The sequence below is a fragment of the Necator americanus genome, chromosome X (assembly GCF_031761385.1).
Source record: "Necator americanus strain Aroian chromosome X, whole genome shotgun sequence".
Taxonomy (NCBI): Eukaryota; Metazoa; Nematoda; class Chromadorea; order Rhabditida; family Ancylostomatidae; genus Necator; species Necator americanus.
The window spans coordinates 13,095,670-13,117,484 of NC_087376.1; the positions used below are offsets into that span (position 1 = coordinate 13,095,670).

At 42.6% G+C, this 21,815-nt stretch overlaps 4 protein-coding genes across 5 annotated transcripts; 3 read left to right on the forward strand and 1 right to left on the reverse strand.

Annotated features, from left to right (window-relative positions):
* Positions 1–11,312: 11,312 nt before the first annotated feature.
* On the forward strand, positions 11,313–16,225 carry RB195_022810 (uncharacterized protein; the record flags this gene model as incomplete). Of its 2 annotated transcripts, XM_064210040.1 has the most annotated exons (6): positions 11,313–11,372; positions 11,438–11,555; positions 11,637–11,803; positions 11,885–12,063; positions 15,925–16,015; positions 16,178–16,225. In XM_064210040.1, the coding sequence occupies 6 exons, from the start codon at positions 11,313–11,315 to the stop codon at positions 16,223–16,225; spliced, it is 663 nt and encodes a 220-aa protein (XP_064065920.1). The 2 variants fall into 2 exon arrangements, with proteins under 2 accessions (XP_064065920.1, XP_064065921.1); XM_064210039.1 differs by lacking the exons at positions 11,885–12,063; positions 15,925–16,015; positions 16,178–16,225 and having other exon boundaries at positions 11,637–11,842.
* RB195_022811 (uncharacterized protein) lies at positions 13,331–14,758 on the reverse strand (the record flags this gene model as incomplete). Its single annotated transcript, XM_064210041.1, has 3 exons — positions 13,331–13,482; positions 13,543–13,826; positions 14,646–14,758. 3 exons carry the CDS (start codon positions 14,756–14,758, stop codon positions 13,331–13,333), a joined length of 549 nt encoding a protein of 182 aa, XP_064065922.1.
* On the forward strand, positions 15,868–16,269 carry RB195_022812 (uncharacterized protein; the record flags this gene model as incomplete). Its single annotated transcript, XM_064210042.1, has 2 exons — positions 15,868–16,015; positions 16,178–16,269. 2 exons carry the CDS (start codon positions 15,868–15,870, stop codon positions 16,267–16,269), a joined length of 240 nt encoding a protein of 79 aa, XP_064065923.1.
* Positions 16,270–19,708: 3,439 nt separating this feature from the next.
* RB195_022813 (uncharacterized protein) lies at positions 19,709–20,482 on the forward strand (the record flags this gene model as incomplete). Its single annotated transcript, XM_064210043.1, has 1 exon — positions 19,709–20,482. One exon carries the CDS (start codon positions 19,709–19,711, stop codon positions 20,480–20,482), a length of 774 nt encoding a protein of 257 aa, XP_064065924.1.
* Between the last annotated feature and the right edge of the window lie 1,333 nt (positions 20,483–21,815).

Here is a 21,815-nt window from a genome sequence, read left to right on the forward strand (position 1 = left end):
CATAATTACCAAATAAAATAAAATAATATTAACTATGAGAATAAAATCTTAGTGATTTACCTGTCTTCTGATCACAGCATCGCAGTAAATTACACTACAATAAGCTACTAAGTAAGGAGACATTACCGAGAAGGAACTACCGAGCAACAGAAAGAGAATGTACGGTTAGAGTTTGCAGCAGAATCACACGGCAGTGAAGAGTATCTTGAAATACCTCAGAACGTGACGAATCGAACGGTATACATCACATTCATCATGCGTTCTTCGCCGAGAAATTGGCGTCCAAAATTAGGTATGAAAAATTGAGTGTCTCCAGTTTGGAGCCCGTTACTTTTTTGAAAAGCAAGGAATCAAAAAAGAGATAATAAACTGAGGTAGAGGTATCGCAGTAAATCGCACTGCAATAACCTACTAAATAAAGAGACATTACCGAGAAGAAACCAGCAACAGAGCGAGAATGTGCAGTTAGGGCGTGATTTTTACAGCAACAGAATTTCGCTGAAATAAACAGCTAATATTTCCGTCCAGGGGAAAAATCGCCTAGCAGTGAAGGGTATCTAGAGATTCCCCAGAACATGGCGGATCTAATGGTGTACAACAATTTCATTGTGATTTCGTCTCCCCCGAAAAATTGGCCCCTAAATTTCGGCATAAAAAATTGAGTGTTGACAAGAAACTCAAAAGTAGATAGCATACGGAGATAAACGAGAAATTTCTCTTATTAAGGAGAAATTGGACCCAAAAATGGAGATTAAAATTACCAATTTATAAAAATTTATAAGTTTTTTGCTTCGTTTTCTACCTACTCGAAACGAACAGGTAAGTATTGTATACCAAAGGAATCCGCATTTTACGCTCTATCTGAAAATATATAACATGTTACGGAAAGTTTTTGTCTCGATCAAACGGAGGGGGAGGAGCACGCGCAGCTGTAAATTTTCCGGCCCAACAGTCCGAGCCTAATGCTTAAGCATAGGAGGGGGGAGCACGCCAACGATAGCGTGCTCCCCCCTCTCTTTGAAAAAACTACGCACTTCTGCAGGTCAACCGAGTTACCTTGGTATAGATTGAGAAATTCAAGAGCAAATATGTACCCCTCACTCTACTGATAGGTTTCGAAATAAACAAGTTATTTAGAAAAAAACCTGTTTTTCCGGCTGCAAAAAAGCAGCGATTTTTCTGAGCTTGGGACGCATTTTCTCAACCCAGTCAAGCATGCTCTGTATAGACCAGAAGTTAGGTGAGTTATGTACCCTTCACTCTACTGTTAGCTTTCCAAAGAACTGAGTTATTTAAGAAGATAACTGCTTTTGAAGATGGTGATAGATACAGTGAATTTCTGCAACTTAAAAACTCTTTTAGTACGGTATTTTGGCAAATACTTGCAGCGAATTCCGTCCTCTTTTACATTATATTGTAATTAAGCCACGCAGTTTGGTCTGGATTTTGTAATATCTGAAATAGTAATGTATGTGCAAGAGCTGCTCGTGATGACTCATCACGCCGCACTTCTTTGGGAACTCCGCTAGGAACTATATATAATATAATATATAACATATATGACGCACGTTAGTGCTCTTTTTCTTTCTAGTTCGTAATTAAAGTTGCTCATTCGTCCTCGCTGCTCCATCGTACTGATGTTGTTTATTCATCTTCATACTTTCTCGTTAAATACGATTCAGCAGAAAATGCGCATTATGCTGTTACTGTTGTTACTCTTCATCAAATAAGTAATTTCTCCGCTGCCAAAAATGAATTTTTTGTTCTGGTAACTCTTGATTAATAAGACTAATCTCCCTTTAATGCTATCTGTTGGCTTATGACTCTTTCTCTTCTCTACAATGTTTAGGACAACTATTCAGCTAATTAAATTAGTTAAATGGTTTTTATGTATTCTTTTGTTGATGAGTACTATGAAACAACCTTTCTGAGTTGTCCACCTTTATTTGTACAGACTTTCTTTTTCTTCGAGAGACATCGACATAGAAATGTGACATAGCGTGCTCCTCCCCTCTCTTTGAGAAAACTACGCATTTCTGTAGGTCATCCGGGTTACCTTTGTATAGACTGAGAAATTCTAGAGCAAATATGCACCCTTCACTCTACTAGTCGGTTTCCAACTAGGCGAGTTATTTAGAAAAAACCTATTTTTTCAGCTGCAAAATAACAGCGACTTTTTTGAGCTCGGGGCACATTTTCTCAATCCGGTCAGATAACTAAGTTATTAAGGGCGAAATTTGCTCGTTGAGGTGACAATGCGACTAGTTGTTTGGCGTTGCTTGAGGCTCGTTTCTGACTTCTTTCCTTGCAACTTCCTTGTAGGAATTTCCTTCTTCTTTCGCTGTGTGTAGCGTTAGGAACATGTGCTTTGTAATTCTTTCTATTATATCTAGAATAGTAAAGTGTGTGCATTCGAGAAGAAGCAGCTTCAACGCTACCTTTAGTCCCTAGAGGAGAAATGCCACCGCCTGCGAATGTTCTGCTTCACTGGTTTTGGACAACTCTACTTCTACTCATCCACATGGTCAGTTTTTTGAAATCGTTTCTTGCTCTTCTTTGCTTTACTGACTTTGTTCAGATGCGCTTTCCCGTCTACTTGTGGAGAAGATTCAGAGGGGCCCAGTAAGCAGATGTATGAATATATACATATGTTTAAAATGAGAAAAACTTATTTTCGCCGTCGCTACTCCCCCCCCCTCCCCCCCGGTTGACAATGACGATTTCTTTTAAGTTCACCCTTCACCTGATCGCACCTATGGCCGCATCTTCCGGATCGTTTTTTACGGCAGGAAGAAAGGAAGAGCGCTCTAATCGAACCTCTTGTACAAAATGGTGCGCCAAAACGAATGAAGCCGTATCTTCCGGGCCGTTTTTTACATCAATTAGGAAGAAATGAACGGAATCACCCTCCTCTCCATAATCTACAACCCAGTATAGGTATAACCCACCTGAAACCCGCACCACCCCAGATTCGTGGGGTGATGCCTTTAAACAATAAGAGAGATACTTGACATCATATACGATTATCCAATTCCCACCACGACTTGCCCTATACACCTTATCTAACCTAAAAAACTAAAAACTAAAAAAAACTAAACTAAAAACTAAACTAAAAAAATGATAACACAGCCAGGTTAGAATGAACAAACGCTGCGTGCGAGATTAGTCATAAGCAATCAGGCTCTGAAGCTGAGCGAGGCTCCACCGCTTACGACATCCTACCACAAGATAGGTTACATACAAACGTATCATTTTAGTTTCTAAACAAAGTGAGCAACAAATTCATTCAAATAACTAGTTCGTACTTTTTTGTATCTATTTCTTGAAGATCAGATGTTGTCCGAACTGCCCATCCCAGTTTTATTCCTAACTGAATATGTTTTCCAAAGTTATAGCGCATAGCAGAAATGAAATATTTCAAATACAGGGCAATGACAAAGTAGTTTCGCAAATCTTTCTTTCTTTTTTCTCTTCGCAACACGCAAGAAGACAGATGGAAACAAGGCTGTAGTCGAATCAAAATACTCTTATTTGTGCCGCAATGTAGCGGAAGCCATTGCGTTTGAATGTCCTGGTCTTCAACTGCTCGACTTTGTTTATCACTGCTGCGCGCTAGCGTTTATTTCCCAGCCAGAGGGTGAAGATGTGCGATCGTCATACCTCGCAGGCATCAGCTGTAGATCTGCAAGCAGCACGTACACCACGCATTTATCTACGAAGATGAACTCAAAATGATGCGCGAAGAACGGGGATGGGCAAATACTTCAACAATCTCGAGACGTCAAAGGCTACGGGTCAAAACGACCTGTTTCGTTTTCCAGCTGCTCAGGAGCAGCCGCCTACGCAACTGCACCAAATGTCCGGTCGTTTTGACCGGACCTATTGGAGAATGAAGACAACTGCACAGTCCGGTCCAAAATTTGCCATCTCTGCCTACGTTCCATTGCGTTTTCGACGGTTCTATAGACGACTGTGCACTGGAATCCACGCTCAACCGTGCTGAAGACAGATACTAGGTGCAGTGAAATGATACAGTCGCTGTCATCTGCGAACGGTTGATCGTGCATGATTGCAACATTCCCAACTCACGGATCTGTTCGCGAGTATCATTCTTTAACACAAACATAATCTGTCCGTCCGCCCATTCAACGGAAATTCCCTTTAGCACCTCAAAATTGGGTAACCGATCTATTGCACAGCCTGCTAAGGTATCGCTGACACTCATTACCCGAGTATCATACTAGGCTGGTAACTACTGTTACACTTCTGACATTTAACTCTGAGAATTTACTTAGTTGACCTGTTAGCCCAATACTATAGATTATTAATCCATCTTATACAAGTATCTGTATTCTATCACCAAACCTCTCCTTTGACGGCTGCTCTTCTTCTATCGCGTGAAGGCTTGAAATCAATCATTCTTTACGGATTTCTTCTCGCATCTTCAGAGAGAGGAGAAGCACGAGAATAAACCTGCTGGTAGGTGATGGGATGCTGTTTCACATAACGGTGCACAGATGATTCCATCGCTTCAAGTCTGGAAACTTCTCTTTGGAATATGAACCTCTTACCGGACGCCCATTCATCTTCGATAAAGACCATATTAATTAATCCATCGAATAGGACGCCCATCAACCAAAGCTGTGTTTGGCTGAAGAATTCTAATGCAACCAATTCTAATGCAGCGACTATCAAGAACCATCTTCATTCCCTTGGGTTTGTGTGAAGATATGCCATCTGTATTCCACACGCCCTAACTCTTCACCTGCTGCGGATGAGGTCCAACATTTGCACCACTCTCCCCACTTTGCATTATGGATCTGACTGGTTGGACTATCTAATAACTGGAGCTGAGAATTGGGTGCTGTACATCAACTAATTATGCAAGTACCAACAGCTCAAACCAGCAAAGAAGGGATTCCGAACGCCTCGACCAGGGAGGTCACGCTGTGTTGCTGTTAGGATGCCAAAGAAGTCATTCATCGGGAGCTTCTGTCACATGGTTCTATTAACAACACTCTGAGGTACTGCAAGCACCTGGAAAGGATGGCTGCAAACCTGAAAAGTATACAGAGGAAAGTCTTCTTCTTGCAATGACATAGCACGCCCACATGTCGTGACCTGAAGTTGATGTAGATTAAGCTGCAGAGTTTCGACTGGATCATCCATTCTCATTCACTATACAGTCCGGAGACTGTCCCATCCAAATACTACTTTTTCCGATTTCTGGCACATCACCTGGAAAGACGCCACTTCACCGATAAGGATGAGCTCAAAACGTCAGTAATTCTTCGATCGCAAGTCCCCGGACTTCTCTAAAAGGGGAATCTACAAATCGCCTGGACATAAGAAACATGTCGTCGACACCGATGGAGGATATGATTGAAAAATAAATATGGAAGAATAAACAGTTTGCAAATGAAATGTTACAAAGTGTAGCAAAGTGTATACAAGGTGTAATTAGTTGTCAGCCTAATATATCGTATATGCTGGATCTCGAGATAAAGCGTGGAGCTGAACTTGCGAAGTAACATTTGAACGAAGTGACTGAGTAGTACGGAGTAGCATGCTCAACAGCACTGAAGTAGCTAATGATGAGGAACGATGCGAGGACGAACGAGTTCTCTCTTTCGTAACGCATGGAATAGAACGAAACCTTTCTCAATTCATTTTTTTTTCAATCTTTCCCAAATTCAAGTCAATTTTATCTTTATTCTTCATTTTCGCTGCAAATTTGCGGTAGATTGCAGAATACAGACTACTTTCCGGACGCTGTTGACCATCGCACAAGCAATACTGACATTGACTTTGATCCTTTTTGTCTGCTCTGGACTCGGAAGTGGCATGCTACTCACTTCCACCTACATAACTACGAATACGATACTCAGATCGGAAGAAAATACCGACTTTACCGGTTACCGATTTTTATGCGTTTTCTTCTTGGGCTCAATTTGTGAGGATGGCATAGTCTGGTCAGAACGACATGAAGCCTGGTTTAGTTGCGTGAGCGGTGCGGGTGAACGCAGCGGCTAAGATCGACAGGGACTTTTGCTAGCACAATTTACCGCTGCAGTTCTGATGGTACACCCTCGATAACAACCGCTAACTCCATTGTGCCACTTCGATAGCACCCGCTTACGCAACTGCACCGAGTTTCATGTCGACTTGACACGACTATACTTATCAATGGAAATCCCACAGTGCGGAAAAACGAGATAGAAATATATAAATAGAAACAAATAAAGGGGAGAGATCTACTGTGTATCTCTCGAGAAAAGGCCAGGTCAAGGTGTCTTTGAGAACAAATCGCAATATTGCAATTCGAAAAATTAAATGAATATTAAGTGCAGGCATAAATGTAAGGAAAGAAAGGATTTAGAGTATGTGATACAAAGAAATTGAATAAATAAAACAAAAAGTTCGTATGTTCGCTTGCACAAAGGTTCATACTATGCTTGGTAGCTGTAGAATACATAAATGCGATAGTCGGCGCCAGTGCTCTGACCCCTTTCCCTTTTGAGCGGTTGGGAAAGGGACCTCCTTCACTTTTAAACGGTTGGTGAAATTACTCCCTTTACTTTTGAACGGTTGGCAAAAGGACCCCCTTCACTTGAGCTCCACCCCATGGGCTAAACCCTCTTCAGCTGAGGAGGGTCCGGCTTCTCCCTATCGCACCTATGATAGAATATAAGGTATATATATATATATATATATATATATATATATATATATATATAATGATATATATCATTATATATCATTATATATAATAACGGGCTTATTCTGTCACGTGTGTGTCAGTCACAAAATTCGAAAAAGGGGGTGCGACGGGTCCACCGGCGTCGAGTTGGTGCACCGACGCCAGATAACTATGAAGTGGGGTGCGGCGGGTCCACCGGCGGCGAATTCCTGTGTCGTGGTGCAAAAGTATCGCACAGTAACGTGTGCATGTCGCAAAAGGTAAATGGGACGTTGCAAACGTTTCATAGTCGTATCCACTTTGTGCGTTGCTTTTCACTTCTACGACTCCTCCGTTCTTCAGAAAATGGAAACACGAATGCTGCTTACTGCTGTTTATATAGTAGCCAACTGTTTACATGATCTGATGTAGAACGTTATCTTTATCAGTACGATTATGTCGTTCGCCTCATTTTATGTGAAAAATCATTCTGTGATAACTGTTGGGAAAAACAAAAGGGAAACCTATACCTTGAGTAATGATTCCAAGTCGTGGCTATATTTCATTGGTATCGATGGAGTGCTTAAAGGCATCACCCCACGAATCTGAGGTGGTATGGATTTCAGGTGGAGTATTCGTATACGAATCGTAGATTATGGAGAGAAGGGTGATTCCGTCCATTTCCTCCTAATTGCCGTAAAAAACGGCCCGGAAGATACGGCTTCATTCGTTTTGGCGCACCATTTTGTACAAGAGGTTCGATTGGAGCGCGCCAGTCTTGTGCGGCGCCGCATCTTCCGGGCCGTTTTTTACGGCAATTAGCAAGAAATGGACGGAATCACCTCCCTCTCCGTAGTCTCCCATCCTGTATACGAATACTCCACCTGAAATCTGCACCACCTCAGATTCGCGGGGTGATGCCTTTAAAGGTGAAGTTTGAATGTTCTCCAAATGTAGAACTGACGCGTTTACAAAGAAAACTATAAAATCTTTAGCCCTAATTTCCTTTAAGAAAAAGAAGAAAACGTTGTTAGAAAAACACAATTCTAATTCCACAGAAAATGTCACTATTATTAATTTATTTTCATTAATCAGTGATGGCGAGCGGAGCGAACACCATTTCTAGCATTGTAGTGCAGTTAATGGTTGGCTTCCAGACTGAGAGCAGAGTCATGCTGCGATCCCACTGCGCAAGCCCATTGTCTCCTATGTAAGCACAAAGGGACAGCAAAGATGTAGTCAATTTTAGACCAGATTCGATATGTTCAATAAAACTATTCGCTTCAGCAATAAGACTATTTCACACCCAACTAGGTGCCGATATGCTTACTACTCCGAATAACTCGGGTAAAATGTAGTTGGGGGCCACAAATCGAACTGCTTTCCTACTGGATTTCTTGCGATTATTTGAGGCGATTCGTGGCGCGAACCTGCACTGTGCCAGTACTGTACCTGTACCCAGAGCGCAGAAAAGGTATTGGAGCACAACAGGTGCGAAGGCGTCCATAGAACACATTGACCGTTCTCGTCGTTAAATCATTCCATTTGCTTAATGGGTGCCTCTAACTTGCTAACTCTACGTGACTTCACTCAGATTACTGATTACCACTTTGCCGGAGCTTGTATCGAAGTCGAAGGAGGAATTCAGCGAATGGCCCGCTGCTCGTGGATTGCTGTGGAAGGAGCCGACTTTGCCCCACCTGTGGAAGTCCAGTTAAAGTCGCGAAGCAGACCAATGTGAACAGCCTTCATAAAGGCAAATCTAACGGCCCTTTTTAGGGACACCAACTTGTGAATACAAATCAAAAATGTGTGGATAAATGGATTAATGTATGCATGTTTAGTGATCGTGGATTGCTACGGAGTTCACTTTCGGTTCTTTTTTTTTTCTTGGAAGTAACACATGATATGACACTAGCCCCTTTGCAAATCAGATCGCCGAAACTTATAGTTCGGACTAATCGAAATACTGAATACATTGAAGGGAATTAGCGGCTGAAGAATTGGAATCAAGCGCTGTTTGACGAAACTCAACAATTCAGGAGTCAAAACGGACTACAGCAAAATAGGCAAGTTACCGCCAAGCAAATCTCAAGGATCAAAAGTAGTTACCTTCTGGAAGGAAAAAAAATGTCGCCGTAAAGCCAATTTATATTTAAAGAGAGAGAATGAGAGAACAAACCCCGGAGAATTATGGAACCCACACCTTGCGAAAGTCGGACCCTAATCGGGAGACTTTGGGCGTAATCGACGATGTTTTGTGTGCATTTAACCCAGTACGCACGTGAAAATGATAATTTCTGCTTTTGAGTTTCGAGTCTTTTCTTTTCTGTCTTTGGTTATCTGTCAGGCCAGTTTTCTTTTCTGTTATTGTGTTGTTTCTTTGGTCTATGCGTTAAATTTGTTGACTCTTAAATGTGGTAGTGTATATTCCCGCACACAATTGTATTATGTGGTTTTTTTTTCCAAATGTACATTGCGTCTTCTAATGCATGCGATTACGTGAGGACTTATAACTTCAGTAATTTACTACCTCTTCACGCTTCTTTCTATGTACCTTTTGCCTTTCTTCTTCTTCACAGTTCACGAGACATCGTTTGCTGTACCTTCTGTCATCCTCTGTTGTCTCATTTACCTGATGATGCAACCATTGGATACTCTGCAAGGGAAGCTCCCACGTGTGTTGTACCAAGTTTATACAGTATATACCCACAAATGTTTACAACTATGTTTCTTCGTACACAAGAGAAGTAGTAAGCACACATGTTCTGTTTGCTTACTACTTCTTTTACATCCTACATGCTACCTATCAATTCGTCCAGTTTACTGCCGTCACGAGGGCATACGTTGCTGATGCATTCGGTATACATGCAGTACTCGCATTTTGGACACCGAATCCAACAAATTTGATTGCTTGTCCTATTGTTTGACTGTATCTGAAAGCAGGGGGCGCTCAGGAGGTACCCAAGCAAATTGGGTGCTGCCGAAGTGTGTGCCTGCAGCAGCAATCTCCGCTACACCTGTCCAGGCACACTGTCCATCCTTATGCTACGCCCACCCCTTACACAGAAGGCCTGCAAGATATCTTTACTTAGATACCCTGATAAAACGAGCTTATGAGAAATGAAATGGTAAAACATGAACTACACAATGAGAAAACCGTTTGTAAATGAAGATTGCCCAATGAAAAGACGGAAAATACATTACTTTTAAGAATGACAAAACAATGATGGAATAACAGAATGCAAAAGTAAAACCGACTTATTTATTAGGAAAGCAACAAAATGCGATGTTAGCTGTAACCTCCGTTGATCTTGTTTAAAGTCATACCCACTATATATAACTACATAATGTGAGATACTCATCCTACTGTTTCCATTGTTCGAGGAAGCAAATAAATGATCTATACATATATATTTATGTATGTACCACTTCATATTTTTCCGTGTTCAAGAAATCGACATGGAAGCAATCGTTAACTGACGATTATGCAGGGTCTTATCCGCAAGATATGCCTGCCGGGATATTGTGTACCTGCAAGACAGTTTTCGCACTTGCCAGGACAGTTTTCGCACTTGCCTGGACGACTGATAGCATCAACAATCAGTCGAACACCGGTAAAATAATCTGACACAAACTAAAACAAATAAACTGAAAAAACCATGTTTAGAAGGGTGCGAGAATAATACATATTATTAGAAAAATAAGGCGATTACGAATAGGATTTCAAGAACAAACAAAACCAAGCTCTACGCCTCTTAAGTTTTGAATCTGATAAGAAGTATGCTATCTCTTGAGTTTTACACACTACTCCATGCTCATGTCCACCATCTAGCAACGGTCATCATCGCATCCCGGAGTTCTTAGACCTTTAGTCAATCTGCCTAGGCTCAGCTGTAGAAAGTAGATGGGCGGGGCTTCCTGCATGCGCAGTAAAAAGGTCTATTGTCGCTACCGACCGCAGCGCAATCATCGACCCACGCATTCCCTAAGGAGATATTCTGACAGCCGCTCTGGGTACCTCCTGATGCCCTTCGCTTAACCTGCTCTTCCTTGCGTAGATGAGAGCGCTGAACAAATATTTCAGAGGATTTCTTTTTACATATGATTTGTTTCAGACCTTATGCAGTTCCCTTATCGGTTCTAGAGCTTGAGAGGCACTCAGTGGCGTCCTTATTTCCCGAAGCTCTAACTTACTTTTTTCTCCTAGTAACTTAAGTTTACATGTCATAGATCCTCTAAGACTAATGCTTAGGCCTTAGGACCCCGATTGATTTGATTATTTACTTTGAGAAATAAGGGCGCCACTGAGTGGCACGCAAAAGCAAAAATTAGCTCCAATAGCTATCTCCATCCTTTGAAGGATATCTTTGTGGCGGTCCTATATATCCGTCTATGGAATCATCTATGCATCGTCATGTGAGAGACCAATCCACCACCCACCATCAGGTTTATTCTCGTGCTTCATTTCGCTCTGAAGTTCCGAAACGAAACTTGTAAAGAATGATTGATCTCAACCCTTCACGGAATAGAAGAAGAGCAGCCATCAAAGGAAAGGAGAAGTTTGGTGATAGAATATGTCGTACGTATGTCTACGTATTTCCGATCATCTACGATTTTCTAAGCGGCTGCTATGTTTATGCCATCTGCAGCAAGCCATGAAGAGGAATGCTTATGCGAAACTCATCAACGTGTATAGCCTCCGTCAAACTTCAGTTGCTCGTAGTGAGAATCCCATACTGATTACTACTCTTTCAGCGTGATCTCTGTGAGCCGTTCATTAGGAAGATGCGAGACATCTGTCTTGTTGGCGAAAGAAATGTGTTCGTAACGCAATACACGTCAATTTTGAAGTTCCTCTGTGAAATTGATGAAAGTATGATGGCATCGAACATGGAAAACACATGGTGCGTGGTTGTTCTAGCTGAAACATCAATATAGCTGAATTCTTTCACAGGAGCTATAGAGTGGACCAGTGGGCAGCTTTCGGGCGGCTCGGATCTTGCGTCAGCACTTCTATGCTTTGTGAGCGTTTCCATAAAAGCTCAAGCATTAGATGTTGGAAGGGGAAGCAAACGTGAGGATGGACAGGCTCCTCAAACTGTTCATTGCGCTTACGACCGAGTTGGAAGAAGAGCGAGAGATCATGGCTGGAATCTTTAGCAAGACATCTTTGTTTGATTGATTGCACTCCATATCATTTAGGAGAGAGGGCTGGAAGAAGGAAAGTACAGGCTCCAGCAACACCATAAGGCGCACACGTTGTCAACAAATACTGTGGGCAGCAACAGCTTGTTGCTGTTATTGGTCCTGGAACCTGGGAAGTGCGGGACAATGGAAATTCGTATCGCGTGGAAGAACACTATTGCCCATGCGCCGAGCATGTAAGGTTTCGAGGATAAACTTCAATGTTCAAGGTTTAGATGTCGATAATTGTTTCCAGTCCAACAATTTTTGTCGCAGAGGGGTGTGGTGCATGTCCCTACGCTTTGCGTGCTGTTGCCCTATGGATGTGAAGAATGTGTGTCTCGGTGGTTTCTCGTTAACCGCATATGTCAGTCTCTGAACGTGCTCATGTTCAGGAGGTGATGGCGCGTACTGGTCCAGCAAGATCCCAAAGTGATCCCTCCAAATTGGTAAGGTTTCTTTCCCGACAGCCATTCCGTTGGAAATGTTGAGGACAGGCGAACACCTCTTCATCTTGCTGCTGTACTGCTTTAATGGAGTACATGCTTTCCGCCGGTTCTTGTTCTCCCACGTCTTTTCAAAATCCTTTGCTCTTGGCATTCATTCGTTTTCGTGATGTTTTTCCAGTTGACGATGCAACTTTCACCTCAGACGCTTTTTCTGGCTGAAATCGCCAGTTCTGCGGGCGGCTCATGCAGAATTATTGGTGGATTCTGCTTTCGCTCACGCAGAGGCAAACCTCTTCCGCTGCATTAGAACCAGAAGCGTTTCTCTTGCAGCGTTCTGGATGAACCTTGTGAAAGAATCTGCATCGCAAGGCTCCTTCCTGGTCTGTACTCCAACATGAACAGAGTAAGCGTTGCGCGCTGGAAGCAGCTCTCAACCCACACAAAGAGCAAACCTTACTTCTGGTAGCCGATTTGGACGTCGGCCCCACAGGGAGCTTCCTCCAGAGGTTTCGGCTTGCATCGTGGTCCTCGGTGTCGTCGTTCCATACGCCTTTGCTATAGCGGTGTCCGGTGGCTAGGGTCCTCTTTGTGTGCTCTACGCATGGACTGTTATGAGCCCAGCCGCGAGGTCGCTCTACCTCTATTGTCGGGAAGCTCCACACCCAAGAGGAACGGTTACGGTATCGTTCGGCCGGCGTGCATAACCCATCACTCACAGTCCGTTTAAATCCGCTCCGAAGTTCTACACATCTTAAGAAAAACTTACCCGTGAGATGACATCTAAATGTTGCCAAAGTCCGCCAAAATGTATGTAGGGTACTCGAAACGGCAAAGACATGATGCTGCTTTGTAAATGCAAAACAGTGGCCGGCTGACCACAAGGACGAAGGAGGGTAGAGACGACGCTCTCACCTGCTAGTGACTTTCCCTTAGAAAGATCGAGGTGTACTGCAGAAAGACCTGGTATGGATATCGGCCGAATCCTGGCAGGAAGGTGGTTGAAGCGAGGATTTGTTCATGTGTTCATGTGTCCCGCCACGTCGCGGAACAGGCCGCGGCTGCGGGGGCTTCCAGAAGAAGCCATACTGGAATTCAGCCGGATCGCGGTTAGAACGTACGCTAGCAACAGCAACAAAAGAGAATCAGAATCAGGGTGCACAACGTTGACTAAAGATTGACGTCGGTTGCAAAACGGCGACGATTCACGAAAATTAAGTTGTTGCCTACCTGCATCCGGTGACGGGACTCTGAACGACGGGCATTTTCGAGCAAGACGACCAATTCCTCCACAATTGTAACAGCTGGCTATGCTGCATTCTCCATAATCGGTCTGTAACGGCTCGGCCGTCACTGCCATCACCTCTATCGCACGTGCTGCGCACGGTGGGTTGATCAAACGATCAGCTGTAGCCTTGACCAACAGCTGGTCGACCATTTGGGTCTTCACTACCGCTTGCTTAAACATCAAGGGGTTGTTCAGCTTGACGTAGTAGCGAACATCCGGACATAACCTGGCCACAAACTCCTAAAGAACCTTTTCTTTCCGAGTACTTGGGTCCTGGCCGGTCGTGGCAGCCCGAACCAAGTTCAGCAGATGACTAGCGAACGTCGCTGACAACCCAGCTGCTGCTGGCAAGCATACAACGTCTGTCTAGCCATGTAGCGATTTTACGGGCGCTGGGCCACATGACATTGTCAAAATGTACATGACTATACATCTTTTCGCCATGGCTGAGTTCAAAAGTGTGAGTAAAATGTTGTAAACGTAGTGGGATCGCCGCCGACATTCTGCAGGATTGAGGAACCGTGCTTTCTGTTTTTAGTTTAGTTGTGAGTGATGATTTGGCTTAGGATTTGGCACCAAATTTGGCTGATCAAAATTGGTGAAAGAAAAATTTATCCAAATTCCAAATTTGAGCTGTAATCCTGCAGCTTCATATAGGGGGTCAGCTTTAAAGTCTTGAATATGGGCTAGAGGACGAAATTCGTGATGCAGATCTGTACCATATCGACACGACCCATTCAACTGGTCGGAAGTCTCTTCCGCGAAACGTGATCTTGTCGCCCAAAGGTCAAATTCAGTGCGTGGTGTATTGGAAAAGAACATTAGCTGCCTTAACCGATTGCTTTGGAGCTATTGGAGCTTCATACCCAATTGCCACGTCCAGCTAAGTGACTTCTTTGATTGATATTTCATAAATGACGTACGGTTTTCGTCACTTGCAACTAAACGATAAGCAGAAAGCACGGTACCTCAATACTGCAGAATGTCAGCGGCGATCCCACTACAGGCTACGTTTAGAACATTTTACTTACACTTTTACACTCACTTTACAAGTTTCGTACTGCTTTCCTCGAATATAACAACATCTTCAGCGTACTCGAGATCGGTCAAGGGGCGTCCTGATTCGAAGGGGAAACTGAACAGGAAGGGCCCTGCCATTGCCCCTTATCTCACTCCAGTTACCTACTTCAAACGGTCGTGCACATGCGTCTGGTGTTCCAACTTCAGCAGTTGTTCGTTGATTCTTGTCATCAAGTGGCGGAAGAACTTTTCTGGTACTCCATCGTTGCAAAGTCCGTTGAGAATACAGCCTAGATTAGAAGAGTTGAAAGCGGCTTCAAAGTCCGGAAACGCTTACTGTATTGGCATCGAATACTGCTGTCAGATTTCGATCTCTCCAGGACGAAAGCCAGCTTATTCGCCTCGCGTTGTTTCTTCACGTTGTTTAATAGGTGAGTCGTTCAGTTCTTCCGCTGTGTCTCTTTTGGAGTTTATTCCGCAATGGGTTCTCTTTCGCTCTCTTTCTCTCAAGGTCTTTAGCGCTTTTTTGGGTTTCGAAACTCTCTTCGTGTTTGAATTTGAACGTGGGGTTTCGAAACACTTGTACGTGACTTGGCACGTGGGCATTGCGAAACCCACGGGCCAAATCCCACGCTGCCCCGCCTCTGCCTTGTCATTGTATATAAGGAGCCCATGCGATCCCGTCTAGTTAGAAACTGTTGTCTTGGTATTCTCTGCTCATCATTCTCTGCTGGTGTTTTCTGCCTGATATTTTTACGTTAATATCTTTGGACTCGTAGTTGTCATCCCATACTTATTGTCTTTTGGGGCATTTCTCTCTTTTCTCTTCTTAAGCTCGTGCATTCGTTGTGGCCGATACCGTTTGAGATTCAGTTCTATAACAAATGCGGGTTTTTATTTTATTTCCTCTCAACGTTTACAATGTATTAACTCCTTCTGTTTTCTGGATCTTCCTTGCCACACTTCTTCCAACTTCGTTTGAGCTCTCTACCCTTTCCATCGATATTTGTATCACCGTCCTACTTTTTTCTATTTCTTCTAATATCGTTGTATTTGTTACATGATTTTGAATTTTGTTAACGGTCGGCGTTCGTTTGTTACCTTCCTGATTCGCGTGATGCGTGTTCTTAACGTCATCATTCTAGGTAGCGATGGGTCCCCTTGTCCCTTGTTCTTCGCACGCTTTGTCTTCTAATGCTAGGGCTGTTGCTCAGATGTCTAGTTCAGATTTTAGGGCGGTTGTCTTGATGCCCAGATCAGGTTCTTTGACGTACACCACCGAGCGTCTCGTCTGTACTTTGCAGGAGCTCAATGACAATGCTAGCGTGGGAGAGATGCGAAGACGCTCTGAGATGCCACTGCCCTGGCGATTACGGAGGTATGGAACTATGCCAGGTCAGCCACCAGCTCTTTGACAAGGAAAGTGGGCGAATGTAATTCTACTTCGCTGCATAATTTGAATGAGATCGTTTCTGAAGTAGGGATTAGGGTTCGCTATTCCTCTCGTTCCAACTTGTAGCCCGGTTGGGTCGATACCCAGAGTAGTGCTGTTTTCAGGTTCAGGTGACGACGCACCACACTTTCCACTGTGGCTTCGTCGTCTAGAAGACGTAACGCGGCTACATAGGCATTTGAGGGCCCACATTTGACTGTTTTTAAATTGACATTTTTCTGTCTTTTTTCGTACTTCATTGTCTTCTTTTTTCTTCTTTATTCTGTCAATTTCATCTTCTTAATTATTCTTAAATTAGTAATTTGTTTGAGTACCGAGTCTTCTTTGTACTATTTTAGTCATAGTTCTAATTTCTGAAACCGACAAGCTTTCTCTGCAGTTCCTACTTTGTGAATACGCATTAGTTTCTAATGATGGTACTCATGTTAAAATACAATGATTGATGCCCTCTGTTATTTCAGTTCCTTTATTCTCATTAGATAAGTAGTTCTCCCCATTTAGGATTGATACGAATTGGCAGAAAACGGCGTCACGAGTGGTTGTATTAATATAAAAGGAAAGGATAAAGTGCTGGCGTTAATCAATCCGCTAGGGGCAAGACAAAGCGTTTCCCGTGTACAGTCTATACTATGTCCTATAGCCAGCCGATTTACCAAGTCAAATATTTCTATTCTTTCAAACAAACTTAGCAGCAACCATCGATTTATCAATTCCGGAGGGATAAAAGGCTTGGTTTGCTTAAAGGCATCACTCCACGAATCTGAGGTGGTACGGATTTCCGGTGGAGTATTCGTATACGGGATCGTAGATTATTGAGAGAAGGGTGATTCCGTTCATTTCTTTCTAATTGCCGTAGAAAACGGCCCGGAAGATACGGCTTCGAGCGTTCCGGCGCACTGTTTTCTACAACGAGTTCGATTGGAGCGCGCTAGCCTTGTGCACGCGTCGCATTTTCCGGGTCGTTTTTTTACGGCAATTAGGAAGAAATGAAAGGAATCACACCCCTCTTCATAATTTACTATCCCGTATACGAATACTCCACCTGAAATCCATACCACCTCGGATTCGTGGGGTGATGCCTCTAAGGGCGACCCTAATCGTCGACGGTGCCAGTCGCTGTCGAGACTCTTACAACAGCTCTACACCGTCCCAATTAGTAGTGATTATGGAAATAGTAATTCTCAAAATGAAGAATTTTTGCTAAATTCCTGATGAAAAAGGGCGGGTGTAGCGTAGCGGTCAGAGGTTCCGCTTCCTGCACGATTGATCGGAGGTTCGAATCCGCCCTAGTGCTGACCAAGCCTTTCATCCCGGGTCGATAAATTGGTACCAGACTTGTTTGGGAGGATAAAAACACTGGCTTGACACATCGTCTAACCGCAAGTAATTGTATAGGCCAGTTACACGTTCGTGAACCTCAAACGATTTTGAATTGAAGTGAACGTGGGGGCGCATCCCAAGCGGATTGATTAACGCTTTATCCTTTCTCCTTTTTTTATCCTAATGAAAGAAGAGCAGAGTGCTGCAACCTCCATGTGATTGAAAAGACAGCTCTCTGTTTAAGAAGACTGGAACTTAAAGGTGGCATAATACGAATCTGACGTGGTGAATTAATCGGCGGGAAAAGCTAGAAGTGAAGTTGTAAATTGCGAGATCCAGGGTTGCTCCACTATGTACGCCCCTCAGCAGCATATTCATTGGTTTCACTTTAATAAGTTGATGAGAAGAAATCACTGATCTTAGACATGAGAGTTCAGTTGCGTGCCACCATTGTGCACGCCCGCACTTGGATGCGGTACGTTGCAACAGAAGTCGCCGTAAAAAAACAGCGATGAAGGCGTCGCTTCTTAAGACTATTGGGGATAGAGGAGCAAAACCACTCCCGATCCCGCGACATTGTTGGGAACGAACACATCGATGGCCATTTTGCTCGCAGTTGTAGCAGGGGTAGCCACAGTTAGAGATGTTCCGATCACGGAATACGACAATTGATAATTTGTAATGTTCGTTGCAATACTGTCCCCTCCTTGCCGACCATATGGCAAGAAGGCGGCGCACTTGAAGGATAATGTTGTTTTTGTAGTAGCCGCAGCAGGCCGGCATTCTTGTCTGTGCTCTTAACTTTTTGCATCTATTTGATAAACATTCTATCACTGAACCACTGCTTTCTTTCTGGGGTATAAAATCCCGTATCATCGTGAGCTATCACAACTCACGCGCATAATTTTCTGGTGCATCGGCCAAATAAAGTGCCGTAAAAGTGCAGCAAGCCCCTAGCTGTGCAACATTGTGAAAGATGTCTTTGGTTTTCCATAGGAAACCTGCGGCTCATAGCGCCAAAACTCTCCAGCTACTTCTGGAGAAATTTTCACTCTACAAAGACCCAGATGGGTCCAAAGTGGAAATGTTTGAGGCATACTTGACCTCAACCAACCTTATAAAAGATAGTATAAAACTATCGAACAGAGTAGAAACTCATTGCAATCACTGATAGACAAACTGCAGATGGAATATAATGATTCGAGAACAAAAGGCAACAAAAGGGAGCTCGAAAAAGATCGAGGAAATTGACTCGAAAAAGAAATCGAGGAAATTGAAAGTGAAACAAAATTCACTGATATCATGGCAAGAGCAAATGAAATGATATTCATGCCAGAAGCAAGAGCCACAGAAGCAGCAAATCAAGCTGATTAATTTGCAAGGAAGTTGTGAATAAAATTACACAGAAACCAACGAATAGTAACACATTTTGAAGATGCAAATAATCGATCGCCACAAACGGGAAGTGCCAGAACGGCAACAGACCAAAGTAATGACGAAACTTTCAGCCCAGATGACGCAATAAGGTTGTCATAGGATCATTCTGACACTAGCAGAGAAGCGATCGAAGAAGATTTCATAGAACTCTCAAACCAAGTCAAATGAAACTTCCTAGGTTTCGGGGAAATGAAGAAGAATTTCCAGAATTCTGGGCAGGGCAGTGGAAACACTGGTACATCAGAATAAAGTACAGTTGAGGAAATGCTTCTTCTCAAAGATAGTCGAGGAAGAACGGAAATGACCATCAAAGGGATACAATTGATTCCCCAGAAATATAAATGGATGGTTGAAACTATAAAGAAAAAATATGGTGACAAACTTATAAAAAGAGCAAAGATCGCGCAGAAACTAATAGATCTTCCATGTGCAAGGAATAATGGTGAGAATTGCACATGTTGATTAACCAAATGGTATCGGCGGGCCAGGATATATGTTTCCGTACAATATTGTGAAAAATGTCCTTATATCTATCCAAGAAATGGAAGATTTGAAAGTAGAAAACGTCATGGAACAACTCGAAAAAGAGATCAACGCTAAAAACAAAATTAGTTGAATCAAGATTAAAATATCGTTTTATGACCGAAAACACAGAAATGAAAAGGAATCAAACTCTGCATCGGTCAGAGACAAGAAAAAATGATGGGCAGTGTATTTTCTGTGACAGCTCTGAGCATTCTGCGCATAATTGCAGAACCGTAACAGATATAAAACAAAAGAGGAACGTTATGATTAACTCCAATTGCTGTTGGAAATGTTTCAACGATCAGCAAAAAAGTAGTCAGTGTAGTAGACCAAACTGTCCGCTGTGCGAAAGGATGCATCATCAAAGCTTATGCTTTACAAGATCATCCGAGAATGTAACAGATCAGCAAAATCGATTGCGCTTTGGTAACAATGCAGCAACAAACAACAGAAGACCTCCTACTGGCGAAATAAGAGGGAATAATGCTGGATTGCACAATCGCACCTCAAATGACGTTCGTCAACGAGATCGAACTGCGAATGTACATACCGAAAATCCAATTCAAAGTGATTCTTTCGTGAAAGTCGATTCTAACGACAAAACCACAAAAGACCAAGTAGTGCTCATGACTGCCGAGGCAAATATGTGGAGTAATAAAACAGGCCAATATGAGCGACTTCCTATCTTTTTTGATACTGGTGCACAGAGAACTATAATAAACGAAAGTACAGCAGAGGAATTTGGACTCCCAAAACAAAAAACGGAAATATGCACTATGTCTGGCATTGGTGGTCATACTGAGAAATTTAAAACGTTCTTTGTTCCATTGAAAATCTCTACAGTTTTTGGAAAAGAGATTCATCTAACAGTTCAAACAAAACCCGTGATAACTAACCGTTTTCGTTCAGCATATCTTTTAGAACAAGATAAGCAGTTTCTTCAAGATAACGATATTTGTTTGTACAATTCAAGATTGAGAGGTGAACACCAAAATCTACAAATTCCAATTGGATCAGATTACTACTACGAATTTGTTATGAGTAGCACTAGAACAAGACTACCGTTGGGACTATATGGGACTATTAGTAGGTCCAATTCTTCATGGTCGCAGTACAAGTGCAGTTAATCTAACTAGCGAAGAGATTACCCATAGTCTTACGCTCGTTCGGGAGCCAAGTGAAGCAGATATACTTCAGAAGATTTTCGAATTGGATGGAATTTCCACCACTGAATTTTCAAATGATGAAAAAAAAACTGAGCATTTTGAAAAGTACTCAAGAACTATATCATTTAAGAACAGTGTAAAAGAAGGAATCCATGAGAAAGACAGATCACCTTCTGGTGATATCAAATTCTGAGGTGTTAAATATAACACAGAAATTGATCAGTTTAACGTCAAAGTAAATATTCCTTCGAAAACATTACTTATTATGTTGATTATTGATGTGGTTAGTACAATAAATTCTGTCTACGATCCTATAGGTGTAACTGCGCCATTGCTTATCAAGTTAAATTCGCTAATGCGAGAAATCTATGACACTGGAATTAAGTGGAATGACTATGTTAATCCAGTAATAACTAGTTGATGAAACTCCAACTTCAAAGAGATTAATGGTGCAAGTATCAACATTCCCAGGTCAATTCTCACAGAAGTGCGAAATCTTCGTACTTCAAAAACAGATTTATGGATATTTTGTGATGCGAACAATCTTGCTATATCAAGTTGCGCCTTCTTGCGCCATAAAGACGCTAACGACGTCACGCAATTGTTTAGTGGAAAGTCAAAATTGACTCCCAAGAAATGCCGACAAACAATTCCAAGGTTAGAATTGCTTGGAATACTCGTTGGAATGAGATTAGGGAAGAGTATCTTAGAAAATCTTGATCACAATATAGATCACTTCGATCTTGTCACTGATAGTGAAATCGCTCTACAGTGGATTAATTCCTCTCGAAAACTTCCAGCTTTCATTATCAATCAGAAAGACTGAATTGAAAAAATTAGATCTCAGGTTGAGAGCAAAGGCATTTCTTGAACATTTTCCATGTTCCAATACATGACAGCAGATGCAGGAACGCGAGGTCTTACATCGTTTCAACTCGACTCACACAGCTGGGTGAGAGGGTCGCAATGGCTGGCTCTAGAGCCATCTAGCTAGAAACTACGCTCTATCGATATTTTGAATGGAAGAGAAATTATGGAAGAAGTGGAAACATTTGAAAATCCCCCTGTTGAAGACTCTGAGAGTAATAACGATAATGCGAACTCAATGTTCGTAGATCTATCGAAATTGTCACGCTTCAAGACAGCGTTACGAACTGTATCTAGAGTTGCAAAAGTGCTGCACAAATGGATCAATCGATGTAATACTACTAGATTGACATCAATTACAATATCTACTTTCTCGCACTTTGACCCGGACTCGCTAATTGACTGCGAAGAGATGCGCTTAAGTGAG